Raw genomic sequence first — 18,056 nt, forward strand, 5'->3', positions numbered from 1 at the left:
GAACCTTACCCCTATACAAACCAAGATCAAAAACCAAAAACATCAAAGAAAACCACCGTTAGTGCAAATGAAGTTTACATGGAATTCAAGAAATATACAATTAAGGTTTAAATGGAATTTAAGGAATCGACAAAATTGATTTCAAGATGAGTCTTTTAATAGACGTTATCTTTAAGACTTATTTCACCCTCACCACTCGGTATGTAAAAGGAAATAATGCGAATAGCTTTAGAGATATAATAAAGCTAACGTCTAACTTCATCTTGCACTTTATAATAGTAGACTGCTAGATATACCTGAGGATTTGCAAAGTTGTTTGGCCTTAGAGCTTACTTTCTACAACAAATAGATTATAAGGAATTTAAACGCTTTTGTAGTTGATGGGAACTTAAGTGTTTATGTTAATAGAACACAACACTTTTCTTTCTCTTGTTTTGTTTTGATTTTGACCTGTCAAAATGGTTAGCAACAAGCCCTTTATATAAGCCTGCAAATGTCTTTTCTTCAAGGACACAACTCTTTCATTAAGGACCATTTTGTTTAAAAGATATCTTTACATTTTGCAAGAAACAGCCTTTGGATAAAAATATTGTTTCAATAATCATCTTATAAAAAGACAACCATTCTTTTCATAAAACATAATCTTTGAGTTATAATTTGAAACAATAACTTTTTGTATTTAAATTTTTGAACTATGGTGTTTTTTCAATTTATCTCATAACCTTTTGATATCATTTTATCAAAAGATATAACCATTCACATGAAAACCTACCTATAATCCAATAGTCAAACTATGTCATTTAATGTGATATAACTTTCAAGTTAAGATAGCTTTTCATTTTGTATTATAACCTTTAATTTTGAAAATACACTAACAACCATTGCAATCACCCCTCCTAAACAAAAAATCCCCTGGAGGTTGTAGACACTCAAGAACTTGTCTGTACATCCTTGCATCAAACAAGACCTGCTCTCCCAATCCACTAGAAACAAGGGAAGGATCATTACATAACTTAAACAAAAACACAAATCCAACGAAACAAGACTCATTCACCATATAAGCCCTAACCTGACTCAAATCAAAGATTAGACACAATCGAACCTCACCACCACCTAACCAAGATTGAAGAGGGAATTAGAACACTATTAAAATCTCACTCTGAAGATGGATGGTAGTTTTAGCCAATGTGTCGGTTTCTTGATTTGCCTTTTTCAATGAATGTCTAATCATCCAATATCTCAACCTTCACGATTCACTCATTGGATCGTTAATCCATTTAACAACGTTGCACGCATAACTTTCAATCAGCAAGAAGTGATTGTCTTTTCATCTTGAGGCTGAGAAGATCAAGAATGCCTCCTTTACTACAATTAATGTTTATTAGTACTATTCTAATCATTTGTTCCTAGAAGAAATTAACATGGCATCTAGATTAATTTATAGTAACTTTAAACTCTTTAACATGGCGTCATATGTATATTGCATTTAAATATTTATTTTTTATTTATTTAAATAATAATTGTATAACATAAAAATATTTTTAAAGTGTAAAGTTTTTTTTTTGAAAATCTTTCAAAGTGTAAAGTTATTTACTTTTAAATAAAATATAATTATATCACTACCACAAATTTGACTTTACGACAATACATTTTTAAAATGGGCTATTATAAATATTTTTAATAACACTTTTGTATACTTTTTAGAACATTTTTGTATATTTAAATTCATTATATAAATTTTTAGATGTATTATGAATAAAATGTAATAATAAAAATTGTATATACTAGCAAGAGCTGTACTTTTTAATATTGTTACTAAATGTGAAAAAAGTGAAACTAAAAGTTTAAATAGTTGTACTTTTAAATCTTTCACTATAAAAAAATATGTTACCTAAAGAAATGTGGTTAAAACTCGATTTTGTTGTAGTGTATATAATTAAAATTTTAAATATTAATCTATAAATTATTTAATACTATTAGAATTAAGATAAATATATTTTTTAATGAAAATCATTCTATACAATTAAAATTCTTTTATATTTACAAGTTAGATAAATTTTAATAATGTTACTTATAAAGAGTATTTAAAATGATAATTTAAAATATAATGAATAAATATGATTATCTTTTATATATATATAGGTTAAAGATTACCTTTAACTTGTGATAAAATGACAATCAAGATAAGTGATTATATGAGATAACAATGAGTGTTTTTTTACTAAAATGCTTTTTTCTATAATTGAAGGAAGGGGATTCGAATTCTGCACTTTAAGTAAGGAGATTATGCATCAACTAATGAGCTAAATACTCGGATACAAATCTTTTCGGTATAGGTATTCAATTATTATTATGATTAACTGGTTACTTATGGTTGATATAATAGAGAATATTAATACTAGCTTTGGTTTCTTTTATGTAGAGAAACAACAAAGTGAAGGCATAAGTGAGATGAATTCACGTGTCCTTAATCATAAATATATAGTCCAAGAATTGAATCCAATCTTGTCTATTTTTTTAATATGCTTGGAAGAATTAAAAGAAGTACTTAACCAGGCTAAGACACACTATCCTTGTAATTATTGCTATACTAATAATTAAAATCACTCAATTGTTTATTTTTTTTTCTGTATTTTCAATTTTAAATGTCGACTAAGAAATACACAACATTTCATTTTTAGTACAAAAATACCTATTTTTATATTTTTAACTTATATCTGCATGTCAATTGTCAACAAAATTATTTTTTTGAGTAAATTACTTATTTGATAGCTCAATGTTGAAAATCATGTTTTAATCATTAAATATCTGTTTCTATTTATTTTAGTACAAAAATACCTATTTTTATATTTTTGACTTATATCTGCATCTCAATTGTCAACAAACACACCCATATATACATTGTCAGTGTAATGTTTGTTGTTATAGAAATTTCATCCGCCCCTCCTAACTTTTTATTTTCCTGAAAAAATAACAACCCATCCCTATTGGAGCAGGAGAAAGACAATACAACGTTGGGAAAACCATAAAATAGAGCCTAAAGGGAGAAGAGTTTGCTTGCAACTTTGAATTGGGTATCTTCTCATTCCCACGTATACGTGTCCATGGGTTAATTCTTGGGATAAAATCTAAAAGGAATGCCTTCCAAAGATATATAATCTAAAGAGCCACAAATAGATACAAAGATCAAGTCAAGTACAAGACAAAAATTACTTTAGAAATTACTTTAGAGCACATATTAATTATCAACAAATTACTACTAATGAATTGACTCCCTAAAAGATTCGATTGGCCGGTAAAATAATCTCTCCGTTGCACCAAAAATAGGAATCAATCATAATTTCTGTGCTATTTACTTTTCAAGTGAGAAAAAGAGAGCCAGAACATTGAGAGAGTCTGAAACTTTTCTAACTTTTATGCGCTTTACGTTAGTAAACGTACAAGCTCTTTGCATCAATCCATTGCTCATCGGCCAATCCATGCTATTATTCTTATGCAGTCCTTGAGTACATTAGCTTTTAAAATTGTTAAGTTATCCCCATACTTTGGTATAACATATTAAAGTTTCATTATATATATAGAGCTATTTGGTGTAACATATTCATGACATCTAGGCATATCTGCCCAAAAAGTCTCTAACCAATTCAGTAAGCAATGCATTCCCTCTTATGAATCCATCCCCTCCCTCAATACCATAATTTTGTATCCTTTATTGCCTTTTAACTTTTTTTTTTTTTGTATCAATGTACAAATTAATGAAAATCAACAAAAGCTGAAACATTGGATTTCCACCCAAATCTCGCCACCAGCAATCATCTATACCAAGATCAGGTGGCTTCCTCTTTCGCTTAATTATTTAGTTTTATGTAGTCGCATTTATGCAGAATTAGCACTGAATCACATCGCAAACGGTTTCAGGCGGGATCTCAAAGTGTTCAGGCTGCTTTTGAGTTGAGCATCCGAGGCATCTCCCACATCGTTGGTGCGTTAAGCATTGGCGCGATGATAGTTACAAGTAAGTATGACGGCATTTACATATATCAGACAAACACTCTGCTCTCGTTGACTCTTGCTACACGTGCAATTAAGTTCCTTGAATTTTTTTTAAAAATTCTTTAAAATAACACTCTTGCTGCACGTGCAATTTACATATATCTTTAAAATAATTTTTAAAGATAAGATATTTTTAAAAATAACTTTTTTTATAGTTTTAATTATTTTTAGTTTAGATAAAATTATCCTTAATAAAGTTACAATGTTACACGTTATGTACAAAAATTTGTGACAAGTCATGGTTAACGTGTTACACGTCATGTACAAAAATATATGACACGTCATGTACAAAAACTTGTGACAAGCCATGGTAAGCGTGTGATACGTCATGTACAAAAATATGTGACACGTCATGTACAAAACTTGTGACAAGCCATGGTTAGCGTATTACACGTCATGTACAAAAACTTATGACAAGTTATGATTAGCGTGTGACACGCCATGTACAAAAGTCTGTGACAAGTCATGGTTAGCATGTTACACGTCATGTACAAAAACTTGTGACACGTCATGTATAAAAACCTGTGAAACTTCAAATCTTCTCAACTTTTTTTTTGACAATTTGACACAGATTAAAGTATTTTTAACATGTTTTCATAAATTAAAATATAAATATTTTTTTTATCTAAAACACATACTTTAACTAAAAAAAAAATATTCTTTGAAAATCTAGATTTATAAATTTCAAAATTTTGAGTTTATTGATATCTAGGTCTCGAATTGATTCAATTAAAAGTTATTTCATACATTTATGATTATTTCTACTGTTTTAGTTTTATTCAAAATACTTAAAAATCGAATTTCTCAAACAGCCACCCACCTACCCAAGCACGTTAAAATCATTGCTTAGTGTTTTGAAAGCGTAAGAAAGAGAAATATGAAAATGTGAAAGAAAGAAATCGGAAGCATAGCAGACGAATGTCGAACAGAAAAATCGATAAAATTTGAGAGACTGAGATGGTGAGAAAGAAATTCGAAATACAAATGGAGAGAAATTGTGATGAATGGTTTAATTTATTTAAAATAGTTTAAAGGGTATTTTCATCAAGTCATGACTAAATATGGCTAAAAATAGTTAAATTTATTTTGATAGTTACTTTTAAAATATTTTTATCAAAAAATATCATTTCCCACAATTTTCTTTTTTTTTTTCGGTTAATGGAGCTTCTTGAACATTTCAATAATACTGTTGGAGGTCTTATGTTTTTTGCATCTATCATGGTATCTCAGTAAGCCTGTATAATCCTCTCTGGTTAAGCGAAATATCTCACTTGGAAATCAATTAGTTTTAGCCAATTCTTTTTGTTAATTACCATAATTAATTGAAATGTAAATTCATTGTTTATATAAATCACAGGGGGAACAATTGTTCACACCTGGGAAACAAAAACGAGTCGATTATGATCTGTTGTGCTCTATGTTTGAGCATAACAACTCATAATCATCTCAAAAAGACCTGTACAATTGACAAAAGTTTCCAAAGTTCCCTGTAGATGGCGAAAAACACCATAACAGACCTTTCCATGACTAACCCTACCACTTTACAACAAATACATTGTGTCCCTGCCCAACGCATTAGTGCTCGAGAACGTAAAAAAGATATCCATTTAGCTTTAACATTTGTTTTAATTTGCAGTTGCAATCGCTCTGCTCTTCGTAGAGATCAAGGATGCAGCATTTCTGAAAACGTTGTCAGAGGTTATGCTATCCCTTTGGCTCAAATGGGAACTCCGAGCAATGGTTGTACTCAGCCTAACTGTTCAACTCATACTGATAAGATATGGGAATCGACGACAATTCAGCGGCAAAAGTTTAAAACTCGTCTCATTCCTTGTTTGGACGATGTACCTGTTTGCAGATTGGTTGGCAACGGTTGCCCTGAGTACCCTCCTTAGGAGCAGACGGGAACAAATAACTAGCCCACTAGTTATATTTTGGACCCCATTCCTGCTCTTGCATCTTGGTGGCCCTGATACCATCACTGCTTACTCATTGTCAGACAATGAGCTGTGGCCTAGACATTTCTTCGGGCTATGCTTCCAGGTTGGAGTTGCTCTCTATGTCTATGTCAAGTTTTGGACCCTAACCGTAACTGTGCTTACGTTTATGGCCATTCCAATATTCATTGTTGGAATTATCAAGTACGGAGAGAGGGTTTGGGCTCTCTTCTTAGCCAGTAGCAAGCGGTTTAGGAAGTCTGTGTTCTCGGCTCCCGATGCCAACACCTTCGAGTTTGAAAATGACCTTCTACAGGAGCCTTCACAGGGGGACATGAAGCTGGAGGATTATTTAAAGCATAAACAGATTAAAAAGAGATACAAGAGTCTTCATCGAGCTTTTTTGTTATTTCAGGTGTTCAGGCCCTTATTTTCGGACCTCAAGCTAAGAATTTACAATCCTTTAAGTTACATTTTTGAGTTGGGGAAATTGTCTGCAGAAGAAGCCTTCAAAATGGTACAGATTGAACTTGGTTTCTTGTATGATTTGCTCTACACAAAGATTCCTATAGTTATTTCTCCAATTGGTGTGACTCTCCGCTGCATTTGTTTATCATTGACCGTTTCCACACTAATTTCCTTCTTGATCATCGTTGGTAAGCATGGCTACTCCAAAGTTGACATTGGCATATCCTACTTGTTAATGGTTGGAGCTATCTTTATTGAAATCTATTCAGCCATTCTTCATCTTAGCTCAGACCACGGCATTCTTTGGTTTACACGTCGAAATAACAGATTTCTTAAGGCCATTGGTTCTAAGTTTTTATGACTAAAGCGAAGAAAGGAATACAAAGCATGGCACAGCATAGCCTACTACATTACTGCCTCCAGCCTAGGAAAATCAAGCTTGCTGCAGTCTTCAACATATTTGATCAGGAGGACAATTTGGAAAAGTACTTCCATACTAACTGGAAGGATGTGACTCCTGATTTGAAAAAACTCATTTACGATCATCTCCTAAAAAGACATAAGCAACATAAGGACAATAATTTTAGGTACAAAAATCTGTCAGATTTGTTGGATAACAGAGGTTACGATGTGCTTGAAAAAAAAGGAATTGTGGGTGACTATGGTTGAAGTGTAAATGATGCAGAATTTACCCACAGTCTCCTCTTATGGCATATTGCTACAGATCTCGTTTTCTCTGATGATCGTCAAAGACATCGAGTCGGTAACCTCGGTCCATATTGCCAACTCAGTAAGCTTTTATCTGATTACATGATGTATCTCCTCTTTCTGTGTCCAGCAATGCTTCCTGAAGGTATTGGTAATGTAAGGCACCATCATACCTGCATTGAAGCACAAAATTTTTGCCATAAAGATACAAAAATCGAGGACGCTGTTAATGGAATGTTTGGCATAGACGTCAAATCTCGATCCTTCTTTATTGAGATGGGAAGCCGGAGGAAGTCAGTATTCTTTGAAGGATGCGATATTGCGTCTCAATTGCAAGTTTTGGTATCGCAATTTCGATGGGATCACCAAGAGAAATGGGAGCTTATTGGTGACGTGTGGCTGGACATGTTGATTTATGCTGCCAGTCAATGCTCGTGGAAAGAGCACACAAGGCAACTTCAGCAAGGTGAGGAATTGCTAACCCATGTCGCCCTTCTCATGGCACATCTTGGTTTGACTAGGAAAATCAATTTGGTGGATTTACCTGAAAGACTTTCTCAAGTCGCCTTCAAGCCTAGCTGGGATTGGGATAAGCTTGAGCGATTGGCTTATTACTTGGCTTAGATACTTTGATGCATGTATAAGCATCCATTTCCATCCTCATGAAATCCGGCTTGTTTTCGGGTCCTCTTTCTTTACAACATTTCATTTCGTTTTCTTTATTTGTCCTTTTTCAGTTTCAAATAAACAGACTTGGGATGTACACCTGAATAAGTTAGCATTTTCTTTTTGGTTATTTTGCATGTACTTAGTACTATAGATCTAATTTGAAAAATATGAACCAAAAAAAGAAAAAAGGTTAAGATGGTTCTTCTTTGATTAGTATTAACTTGAAGAAACTTTTCAAGTTAAATATTGTATGATAAAAAGAAAATTTAATATTAAAAACAATTTAAAATGTTCAACCTTTTTAATTTTAGTTTTATAATTGGACATCGATATTGTATACCAAAACCTTATCAAAAACTCTTAAAAGTTAAATACACAAAACATAATTGAGTTGAATTTTTGTAAAATGATATATAATTCTTATAAAGAAATGAAATGAATGGCTAGTAAAGATGTTAAAATTTTATTAGTGAAAATCTGCACACAACTAATCAATTTTATTGAATTTATATTTTCTCAAAGATCAGAAGTATAAAATGGTTTTGACTAAATCTATGTATTTCAGAGATCCTAATTACCTAACATTTTAACACTTGAATATAATTATATATATAGTTCTTTATTAAGTGGTTCTCAAAATAAATAAGTAAACAAAAAGGGTAAACCATGTGGAAAGCGTTATTACAAATAGGATTTGGGCCTTTGAGACACAAAAAAATGCAAAGCGAAAGCGTTAGTAGCCCGTTCCCATCCCAAATAGCCCGTTTTCCTTCCCAAATGCCAGAAAACATTATCGCCACCAGACTTTGATTAATTGCTCTTCTTTCCACTTCAACTTGTTCTCTTTAATTTATTATCACGTTTGATCATTTAACGATGTGGCTTCCAAGGTCCATTTATTTATTTTTCCCTCGCTTTGTTCGTGCATTAAAATCTTTTAGCTAATTCCTTCTTCTTTACATTTTGTCCCCTTGAAAAGTCCAGAATGCTATGGGGTCAAAGATGGTAGATTGTTTTCCTGCATTTATACAAATTGCTTTGTTTTTAAGATGAAGCCTGTTTCCAAACTTCTACGTCACATCTATACCACCCAATCCATAACCATTTCTCTCTATGTATGAAGTAGACAGCCCCTTTCTCTTCCAACAATCAAAACAAAAACTTTTCTCAGCTTTTTCTCTTATCCATTATTGCCCCCTTGCTTCTCTTGATTGTCATCTTCATGGCTGCAGCCAAGGTTTTTTCATATCTCTTCATCCTTATTGCCCTCTTCGGCGTGGTTGCATCTGAACCCGATCATCTCCGGGATCTCTGTGTAGCTAACAAAGCAGCAGGAATAAAGGTGAATGGATTTCCATGCAAGGACAAAGCAAATGTAACGGAAGCTGATTTTTTCTTTACCGGTCTAGCCAATCCAGGAGCAATTAATAATTCGATCGGATCAGTTGTAACAGGAGCCAACGTTGACAAAATTCCAGGTCTTAACACCCTAGGCGTCACTTGCCCGCATAGACTATGAAGCTGGTGGCCTCAACCCACCCCACACTCACCCCCGTGCCACTGAAGTCATCTTTGTTCTTGATGGTGAATTGGATATAGGATTCATCACTACAGCAAACAAGTTGATCTCCAAATCCATCAAGAAAGGCGACATTTTTGTCTTCGCCAAGGGTCTTGTTCATTTCCTGAAGAACAATGGTGCCAAGCCAGCTTCCGTGATCGCAGGATTCAACAGCCAACTGCCTGGAACTCAATTTATCGCTGCAACATTGTTTACCTCAACACCCCCGGTGCCAGACAATGCCTTGACCAAGACCTTCCAAATTGGCACCAAGGAAGTCAACAAAATCAAAAACAAGCTTGCCCCCAAGAAAAGCTAAGAAAAGTGGCCCTCGAGCTCGAGGAGAAAATCATCAAACCCTGGCTCTCCAAACTTAATTGAGAGTACTATTTTGTATTAATTCTATATTCATTTTTCAAATAAAAAAAAAAAACTCTTTGAGGAGAGAGTGGTTGATGACAATCTTAAACATAAGATTTAATCATAAGACGTATGAAATCGCACTTCTGATCAGAGAATTGTAAAGCATATGAGTCGCAAAGACAACAACAAGCAGAAGAAGATTCATCTGCCTTTCTCTTCGCTTTGATTCCTTTACCAACCCAAGGTCATGATTCATCTGCTTTTCTTGCTGGAACAACAAGAAGCAGAAGAAGAGAGAATACCCACCATCTGCCAAAGGGGAAAAAATATGAGAGAGAAAGAAGAGAAAAACGTTAAACCCAAACATGTATTATTAAGTAATTAAAAAAAAACACATGGTATTTTGTGATAGTCCAGCACAGAATGGGGTAAAGATGACTCTTCTTGAATTAGTATTAACTCGAGACTTTTAACGTTAACTATTGTCTAATAAAATGAAAATTTAATAATAAAAAAAATAAGTATTCAACCTTTATAATTTTGGTTTTATAATTGATTATCGAAGTTGCATCATAAAATCTTATCTATAAACTAGAAAACATATTTTAATTGAATTTCTGTAAAATAATTTATAAAAAAATCAAAGCTGACAAAGATATTAAAAATTCGTTAGTGAAAATCTGCATAAAAAAGTATCAATTTTATATAATGTATAAGAGTAATTAATTTTCTCAAACGCTAGAAATATAATTAAAATGGTCTTGACGGCCATTCCAAAAAAAAAAAAAGGGTCTTGACTAGACATATGTATTTTATAGATCCTACTTACCTAACATTTTAGCACTATAATATAATCATATAGTTCTTTATTAAGTGGTTCTCAAAATAAATAACTAAACTAAAAGGAAGCCATGTGAAAGCCTTACTACAGTAATTTAGTAAAATGCAATTGCAACTTTTACTAAAATGCCAATTTTATCTGTCAATTTTAAATAGTTTCATTAATTTTTTTAAATTAAAAATAATAAAATTGACCTGTCATTGAAAGTGATTCTAAAAATGCCGATAAATTTTAGACCATAATTCGATTTCTTACCGCATGAACAATATATCTAACTTCCTTTACCCACATCATTAAGGAGGCAAATAGCTTGGCTGATGGACTTGCATAAGCCGGAGCAATCAGGTCTGACCATCTCTCAGCCCTCTTGTAACCTTTACCAGGTTTGGCCACTAACTTTCATCTATCTTTCTGGCCCTTTGTGTTATTGCTGTGTTATGATTTTACGATTCATAGCAAGTAACTCGCTGCCAAATTGCATCGGAAGTTTGTTGTGTCCTGCTGATTTCCAGGTTCTTTATGTATCATTCAGTTTTGCTTTCGTTAGTGGTCCCCGTTTAATGTATTGAGTAGTTGTTTATCTTTTGAGTGTCTCTATGTTATGGCCTTGCATTATATTGTCTCAAAGCTGCTTCTGCTTAGGAGCCGAAGTTTTATAGCAGCTCCTTTAATTTGTAATAGCACTTTTGTGCAACTCTATTCAAACAATCCTCTTACCATTTCAAAAAAAAAAAAAACCATGACATGTGAGATGTGTCCCAATCATATTTTTTCAATTCTTTTTACTACAAATAGGATTTGGGCTGGTCAACTCTTTGAGAATAGGATGGGTCATGACAATCTCAAACATAAGATTTAATCATACGACCGTATGAAATCACACATCTATGATAGAATTGTAAAGCACACGAATCGAAAAGGAGTATCTAAAGTGGAATAGATCCAGGGAGTAAAAAACAAGAACAGCCTCCTACACTGCCCAGCCAACACAAGAAGACACCCCCACATTTCAATTAGCAAAACCAGAGTTTGCCGTCTCTTCAAACCCCAAATTCAGCTTCATCTCAATCCCTTAAACTTCGAGACAACTTCTCTCCAATCGTCATTTGTACATCTCAACCAAACGAATAAGTTAATACCTAAAACCTGAAAGAGACAAAAGCTTCTTCCTTTTCCTACAGGCTTAAAGAAACCTTAATAAAAACATCGCATCTTCCAAATGAACAGCGCACCAACAGTTTCAATATTCCCTCTACCGTCTACTTCCAAGCTGCATCACTGCCCCATACATTATTTTATGTTTTAACAATCTCCAAAAAGAAGTCTCCAAGCACTTGTCCTCTCTCTTTCTTTTGGTCAATGATCAAACAACTCTATATTTCTCAACCCTTTTCTCTTTTTACCTTTTTTCTCTGTTTCAAACACAGTTTTCAATCAACGATCATGACACTGGAAGAAGCAGAACCAAATCCAACTCCGGATCATATCCTAGACTGGCTCGAGGATTCGGTATCATTCCTTCCATCTTTCTTGGATGATCCTTACAGCACAGGCGAGATCAATAGCTACCAATGGTGGGATCAGGATCAAGGTATAGGTCAAGATCTGATTAACATAGGCGCTACTGCAATCGATAGCCCCATAACTGCTGCTGCTGCTGTTGCAAATACTACTAACGGTAGCCTGATACAGTCTGGTTCCTCCTTTCCTAATCCTGGCTTGCCACCCAATTCATCTAAGAAAAGGAAACCCTCTGACGACCAGGTTCCAAGGGCAGCCCAGAATCGTCAACAGAAGAAGAATCAGAGCAGTAAGATCAACGAAAACGAAAAAGGAAAGGCAGGACTTGAAGAGGTGGTGGCAAATAAAAGGTCAGCTGGAAACAAGAAAAATTCAAACAAGTCTTCAGGAAATAACTGTAATAACGGTAATAACAAGGAAGGAAGATGGGCAGAACAGTTACTGAACCCTTGTGCCACAGCCATAACTGCCGGTAACCTGACTCGTGTACAACATCTATTGTATGTTCTCAATGAGCTCGCCTCATCCACCGGAGATTCCAACCACCGCCTTGCAGACCATGGCCTACGAGCCCTGACGCACCACCTATCCTCTTCCTCTGCTTCCGCAGGGCCAGTTACTTTTGCTTCCACGGAGCCAAAGTTCTTTCAACGATCTTTACTCAAATTCTATGAGGTTAGTCCTTGGTTTGCATTCCCTAATAACGTAGCAAACGCTTCCATACTCCAGATTCTTGCTCAAGAGCCTGATAAGACTCGTAATCTTCACATTCTTGATATTGGGGTATCTCATGGTGTGCAATGGCCTACACTTCTTGAGGCCTTGACTCGGCGCTCTGGAGGGCCTCCTCCTCTGGTTCGCATCACCGTCGTTGCAGCCACAGCTGAAAAGAGTCAAATCATGGACACCCCATTTTCTATTGGTCCACCAGATCATGATTTCTACTCTCGACTTCCTGGTTTCGCCAAGTCCATGAACATCAGTTTGCAAATAAATAGACTCGAGAACCATCCGTTACAAAACCTTAATACAAAAATTATTGACAACTCACCTGGAGAAACCTTAATCGTTTGCGCCCAATTCAGACTGCATCATCTAAATCACAACACGCCTGATCAAAGAACGGAGTTCTTGAAAGTACTAAGAAGTTTAGAGCCAAAAGGGGTGATTCTAAGCGAGAACAACATGGACTGTAGCTGCAGCAACTGTGGAGATTTCACAACAGGATTCTCACGGAGAGTGGAGTACCTATGGAAGTTTTTGGACTCAACAAGCTCAGCATTTAAAGGACGAGAGAGCGAAGAAAGAAGAGTAATGGAAGGAGAGGCAGCGAAGGCTTTGACAAACCAAGGAGAGATGAATGAAGGGAAAGAGAAATGGTGTGAGAGGATGAGAGGTGTGGGGTTTGTTGGAGAAGTGTTCGGGGAGGATGCCATAGATGGAGCTCGAGCATTGTTGAGGAAGTATGATAGTAACTGGGAGATGAGAGTTGAAGAGAAGAACGGTTGCGTTGGATTATGGTGGAGAGGGCAGCCTGTTTCTTTTTGTTCGTTGTGGAAGCTAGATATCAAGGTAGAAGAGAGTTAAAAGCTGTTGTTGATTTTATTTTCTTTATTCTCGCTTATAATGCTTGCTATTAAGTTCGTAATTATAAAACTGTGTGTGAAGGATGGTTTGCAGTCTGGTGTTCAATCAGTTTTGGCATAGAACAACACTGCAATTCTTCTGCCTACTTTCAATCTTTTGAAAAATGGAGACAATGGTTACATCCAAGATCTCCACTATACATTAAGAGGCAACAGTACTTTTCTCGTTAACTAGAAAATTTCTATCTACGAAACTCAATTGCTAGCTCTGCGTCACCGTACAATGAATCCTTTCTTCTTCTTTTTTTTTTTTTTTTTCTAAACAATGAAAACATAGGCCAACGAGGGAACTACCATCACGAATACCCCCGTTTGTCGTCAGGAGTTAATTCAAGCAGAAAAAGCAGCTGTAAGGGACACAATTAGCTACAAGGTACACTCTCAAGCGGCAAGCTGCATATGCCTTGAGTTGATTCAATCTGAGAGATAGAATCAAGTTTTTCCATTGGCAAGCATATCGAATTTTTTGAAATATGGACATACCATTCATTTCAAGGACATTGTAAACAGTTCAATATTATCTCCTAAAATTCTAAAAAAAAATTATTCTTTTGACAATAATATCAAGAATAAGCATAATAAATCCAGGTAGATATTTGGATTTTAAATGCAAACTCAACCGTAGTGCAGTTTTGCTCTTAAGATTAGTAGACTAGTAAGCAATTTTTGCAGCTTATTCTCCTCTTTCTATTTCAATTTTTGGCGAGTAAAAGGCATGAACTGAAATTTGATCAACTCCATACCCGTTTAAAAGCTATCCATCATAAGATTTCCTAACTAAATGGATACAAAGTTCTGGAATGCTCCCTCAAGAAAAGCTGAACCCGTAATCTTACAATCATCCTTATCCCACCAAGCATACCAACAAATACTCGTACGACATACCCAAGCAAATAAGAACAAATATTGACTGCATAGCTAACAACCTTGACGATCCAATTAACATCATACAAATATTCATTATTGGCTATTCTTCATTCCATCTACATGACATTTTATCATATTATCCTATTCTTTCATCCAAGTAGTAAACCATTAACTTAATTGAAGAATTCTAGCACCAATCTCAATGCTTCAAAATTAGATTATAGGCATAGGTAGGAAATGGAATATACATTTTGCTTCAATTCTTTACTAGGGATATACACAAACTTTAGTTCAAGGATCTATATAAAGTGGACAGAATGAAATTAAATTCAAAATCAGAACTTAACAGGGTTGTAAGTTTCTTCCATAAAAAATATTAAGCACAAGAATCTCTAGTTTGACTTAATTCCCTTCATATCACCCCAACCATGCTATGCAGCTAAGTCAACTCCAAATAACTCCAACCCCTTTCAATGCTATGGAAATCAGTTAGAAAAGCTATAGTTATGGCTTCAACAGCAGGGAATGCCTTAGAACTATACCTGATGATTTTCCATGCCACCCTGATGTCAATATCTTGTGCCATGATTAAAAAATTAAATACAGCAACCATTTTCTCTTTAAGATGAATATATACGCACTGAACTACGGATTGCCATGCGGCAAACAGGGCATTTTGGCACCACTTCTCGTTCAACTGATACAGCACAATGTTGGCAACAAACAAGGTGACCACATGGAATAAATGCAGACCGTCTTCTCCTCATCAAGCAGATCACGCACAACTCTCCATCTGGAACATCACCTGCCTCCTCATCCCCAGCAATCTGAGAGGTGGCATCATCAGGGGCAGCATGAGCTGATTGCTGAAACCGTCTTAACCTCCATTCTTTCCATTTATTCCAATTCCTGAAGGCAATTCATCAACCAAATAATGTTTATCTTAAACAAAGTGAACAAGGCAATTGTGTAGTCACAAAGTTAAGAAAAGAATGTGCATAACTGCATTATAATTGAAATGTTCTACAGGTTTTTATAGGAGATAAATCCAAGAATGAAACTTTCAGTAGTAAGAGAAGCAAAAAGAAGATCATTAGACTAAAACAAAATACCTCACAAAAGCATAGCCAAGGATACCAATAGACAGTGAACCAAGGACCATACCACTCCACAATAGTATTTTTGTCTTGAAGGCAAGATCTAACAACATCTGATCCTTTGTCTTGTCAGAACTGCAGTTGCATGCATGAAGAGGTTTGTAAGATGTTGAAGCAAGCTTTTGAAAAACAATATATATATATATATATATATATGTTTGAAGCAAGAGCTATACATTTCAGGTTAATCTGGGCTATGGCCAATTAAAATGTCATTGCTCTTTTTAAACTTGTTAAGTCAATAATGAAACTGAGAATGAAACAAGAAACTTTGAGAAAAAAAGGAACTAAATTAGTACTTAAGGTATAGTCAAGTCCTAATAAAAAACAAATCTTGCAACACAGCTATGCTTTTCTATTTCACATTAGAAGCATGAAAATTTAAATCAGCCAAGCCCAAATAAGAAACAAAAAGTTTTAGGCACAGCTAGAGTTTTGGATTTCACATTACAAGCATGAAAATTTGCAAGCCCCAAAAGTAAATACATGAAAAGCTAACAGTATACTGTCTAGAGCAAACCCCCTTACAGAAAATAAGGAAGCTCCTTGCATGACTTGATTTCAGGCACTCCATTATTGAAACTGCAAATGCCAACAGCAGTGATTTCCTTTCCCAAGGGAAGAATTTTCTCTTCATCAAGCAGACCAACCTTAAAAACAAATAAAACTATGATTTCAACAAAGTTGAGCATGTGTAATACGTCAAATGATGCAAGACTGCAATCCGTAATCAATATAAACTTTTAGCTTCAAAGAAGTAATATAAATTTTACATCTTTCTTAACTCACAGGGTATTCATGACCAAACAAAGCCTGAAGGAATGTATAAGGAGAAGCATTGATAGGCTGCAATTGATGATAAACTGTAGTTAGGGGCAGGGGATGCCTTGAGCCATCCATGTTCACAATGACACAATCAGATTGGGGCCATTGACCTCCTTCAACCAGAATGAAAGGAACCTGAAAAACATTAATACCCAAAAAAGGGACCAGAAAGAGTATTATAACAAAAACAGAACAAAATCCAATGCTTGAACAAAACAAACACAAAAAGAAAAACTTCTAATGAAAAGCATTACACAACTAAAACAATTGAGCATAAAAAATATTTATTTATTTTTTAACCTAAGGGAAAGGGGAAATTTTTTAACTAACCTTTCTCATTGAAGTGGACTCTTTTTTATTCCAAGACCTTCCGATAATAGCACGTAAATCAGAAGTCCATCCAAAAAATCCCCTCCATTCATGATAAATATACTTCATTTAAAAGAAAGAAAAATGTTAATCCAATTATTAATTAATCAAAATTAAAACTAGAAAAATCATATTATATAAAAATATTTTTATATTAATGGACCGTACAGTTTGTGTTCTTTGGATAATAACAGCTTTATCACCGGACTCTTGAGAAACAAGCACATTACTCCTAAGGCTCTTCCAGCTCCGTCCATCGCCGGCCGATCTCGCCTCGACGGCGCCACGAATTACGACGATAGGTTCTTCGGTGGAATCCGACTGGTCCTCTTCGAGGAGGGAACGGAGGTCGGCCACGCCAAGGGACGGTGCAACACGAATTTTACGGAGGGCAGTGGAGGTTGACTTGAACCTGAATATTGTGCGGACGGCGGCGTAGGCTAGGGCGACGCCTAAAACGGCGCCGTCGAAGGAGAGGGCTAGTTGTGAGATTAAGGACGCTAGGGCTTGCTCGTGAGAGGACATATTCGTAATTTAGTTATCTTTTACATCGGAGGTCACGAAATCGGCGGCGGGACAGAGGGAACCGATGTCCAGAGGTGATCTCAATGAGGAGAGTCTGCTTGAGCGCGAGAGAGAGAGAGAGAGAGAGAAGGGTGGGTGCTAACTGTTTGCTAAGTGGGCGGTTTTGGATTTTGCGATGGGGTGGTTGGTTAATATGAGTGAGAAATGAGGGTTTTTTGGTCAATTAATGATAATCACGAGGCTGTGGTGACATGGCACTTTTCTATTAAGTGATTTTTATTTGTACGGGCATGGTTAGGCGGGTCGGATTTCAACCGAAAGGGAATTTAAATAAAGTATATTTTTATTTTGATGAAATGTTCAATTTGGGGTTCAAATTTTTGGGTTTTTGTCAATTTAGGGTTAAAGTTTTAATTGTAATAATCAAAACCAAACGTTTTTAATTCCTTACAATTAAGAGCTAAAGTGAAAAGTGTTTGACAGTGGACGTTGACTTAGATTTTTGCCTTGACGAAAAAGTAATTTTGTCAAAAGGTCTTTTTTGTC

The 18,056-nt window shown here is 35.1% G+C and overlaps 2 protein-coding genes and 2 pseudogenes across 3 annotated transcripts; 3 read left to right on the plus strand and 1 right to left on the minus strand.

Annotated features, from left to right (window-relative positions):
* The first annotated feature begins 3,632 nt into the window (after positions 1-3,632).
* LOC18596221 (uncharacterized) lies at positions 3,633-7,862 on the plus strand (annotated as a pseudogene). Its single transcript, XR_016027098.1, has 3 exons — positions 3,633-3,831; positions 3,919-4,015; positions 5,690-7,862. The product of XR_016027098.1 is annotated as an uncharacterized LOC18596221 (transcript).
* A 1,048-nt stretch (positions 7,863-8,910) lies between these two features.
* Positions 8,911-9,754, plus strand: LOC18596222 (germin-like protein subfamily 2 member 4 pseudogene; annotated as a pseudogene).
* Positions 9,755-11,791: 2,037 nt separating this feature from the next.
* Positions 11,792-13,966, plus strand: LOC18596223 (GRAS family transcription factor). The gene has a single exon (XM_007024565.3). It carries the CDS (start codon positions 11,960-11,962, stop codon positions 13,706-13,708), a length of 1,749 nt encoding a protein of 582 aa, XP_007024627.3. The 5' UTR covers positions 11,792-11,959; the 3' UTR covers positions 13,709-13,966.
* Positions 13,967-14,971: 1,005 nt separating this feature from the next.
* On the minus strand, positions 14,972-17,675 carry SPL2 (E3 Ubiquitin ligase family protein). The gene is made up of 6 exons (XM_007024566.3): positions 17,154-17,675; positions 16,947-17,048; positions 16,581-16,751; positions 16,320-16,441; positions 15,747-15,866; positions 14,972-15,543 (listed from the first exon to the last, which is right to left on the minus strand). The coding sequence occupies exons 1-6, from the start codon at positions 17,508-17,510 to the stop codon at positions 15,255-15,257; spliced, it is 1,161 nt and encodes a 386-aa protein (XP_007024628.3). The 5' UTR covers positions 17,511-17,675; the 3' UTR covers positions 14,972-15,254.
* Positions 17,676-18,056: the final 381 nt, after the last annotated feature.

This window comes from Theobroma cacao, chromosome 6 (genome assembly GCF_053813885.1).
Source record: "Theobroma cacao isolate CCN51 chromosome 6, ASM5381388v1, whole genome shotgun sequence".
Lineage (NCBI taxonomy): Eukaryota > Viridiplantae > Streptophyta > Magnoliopsida > Malvales > Malvaceae > Theobroma > Theobroma cacao.

Bases quoted from the DNA above. Each gene is read 5' to 3' on its own strand.
- LOC18596223 (XM_007024565.3), top strand. From the start codon at position 11,960: ATGATCAAACAACTCTATATTTCTCAACCCTTTTCTCTTTTTACCTTT.
- SPL2 (XM_007024566.3), bottom strand. From the start codon at position 17,510: ATGTCCTCTCACGAGCAAGCCCTAGCGTCCTTAATCTCACAACTAGCC. The intron at 17,049-17,153 runs GTACGGTCCATT...TTTTAAATGAAG, and splicing joins TTATCCAAAGAACACAAACT to TATATTTATCATGAATGGAG. The intron at 16,752-16,946 runs GTTAGTTAAAAA...AATGTTTTTCAG, and splicing joins AGTCCACTTCAATGAGAAAG to GTTCCTTTCATTCTGGTTGA.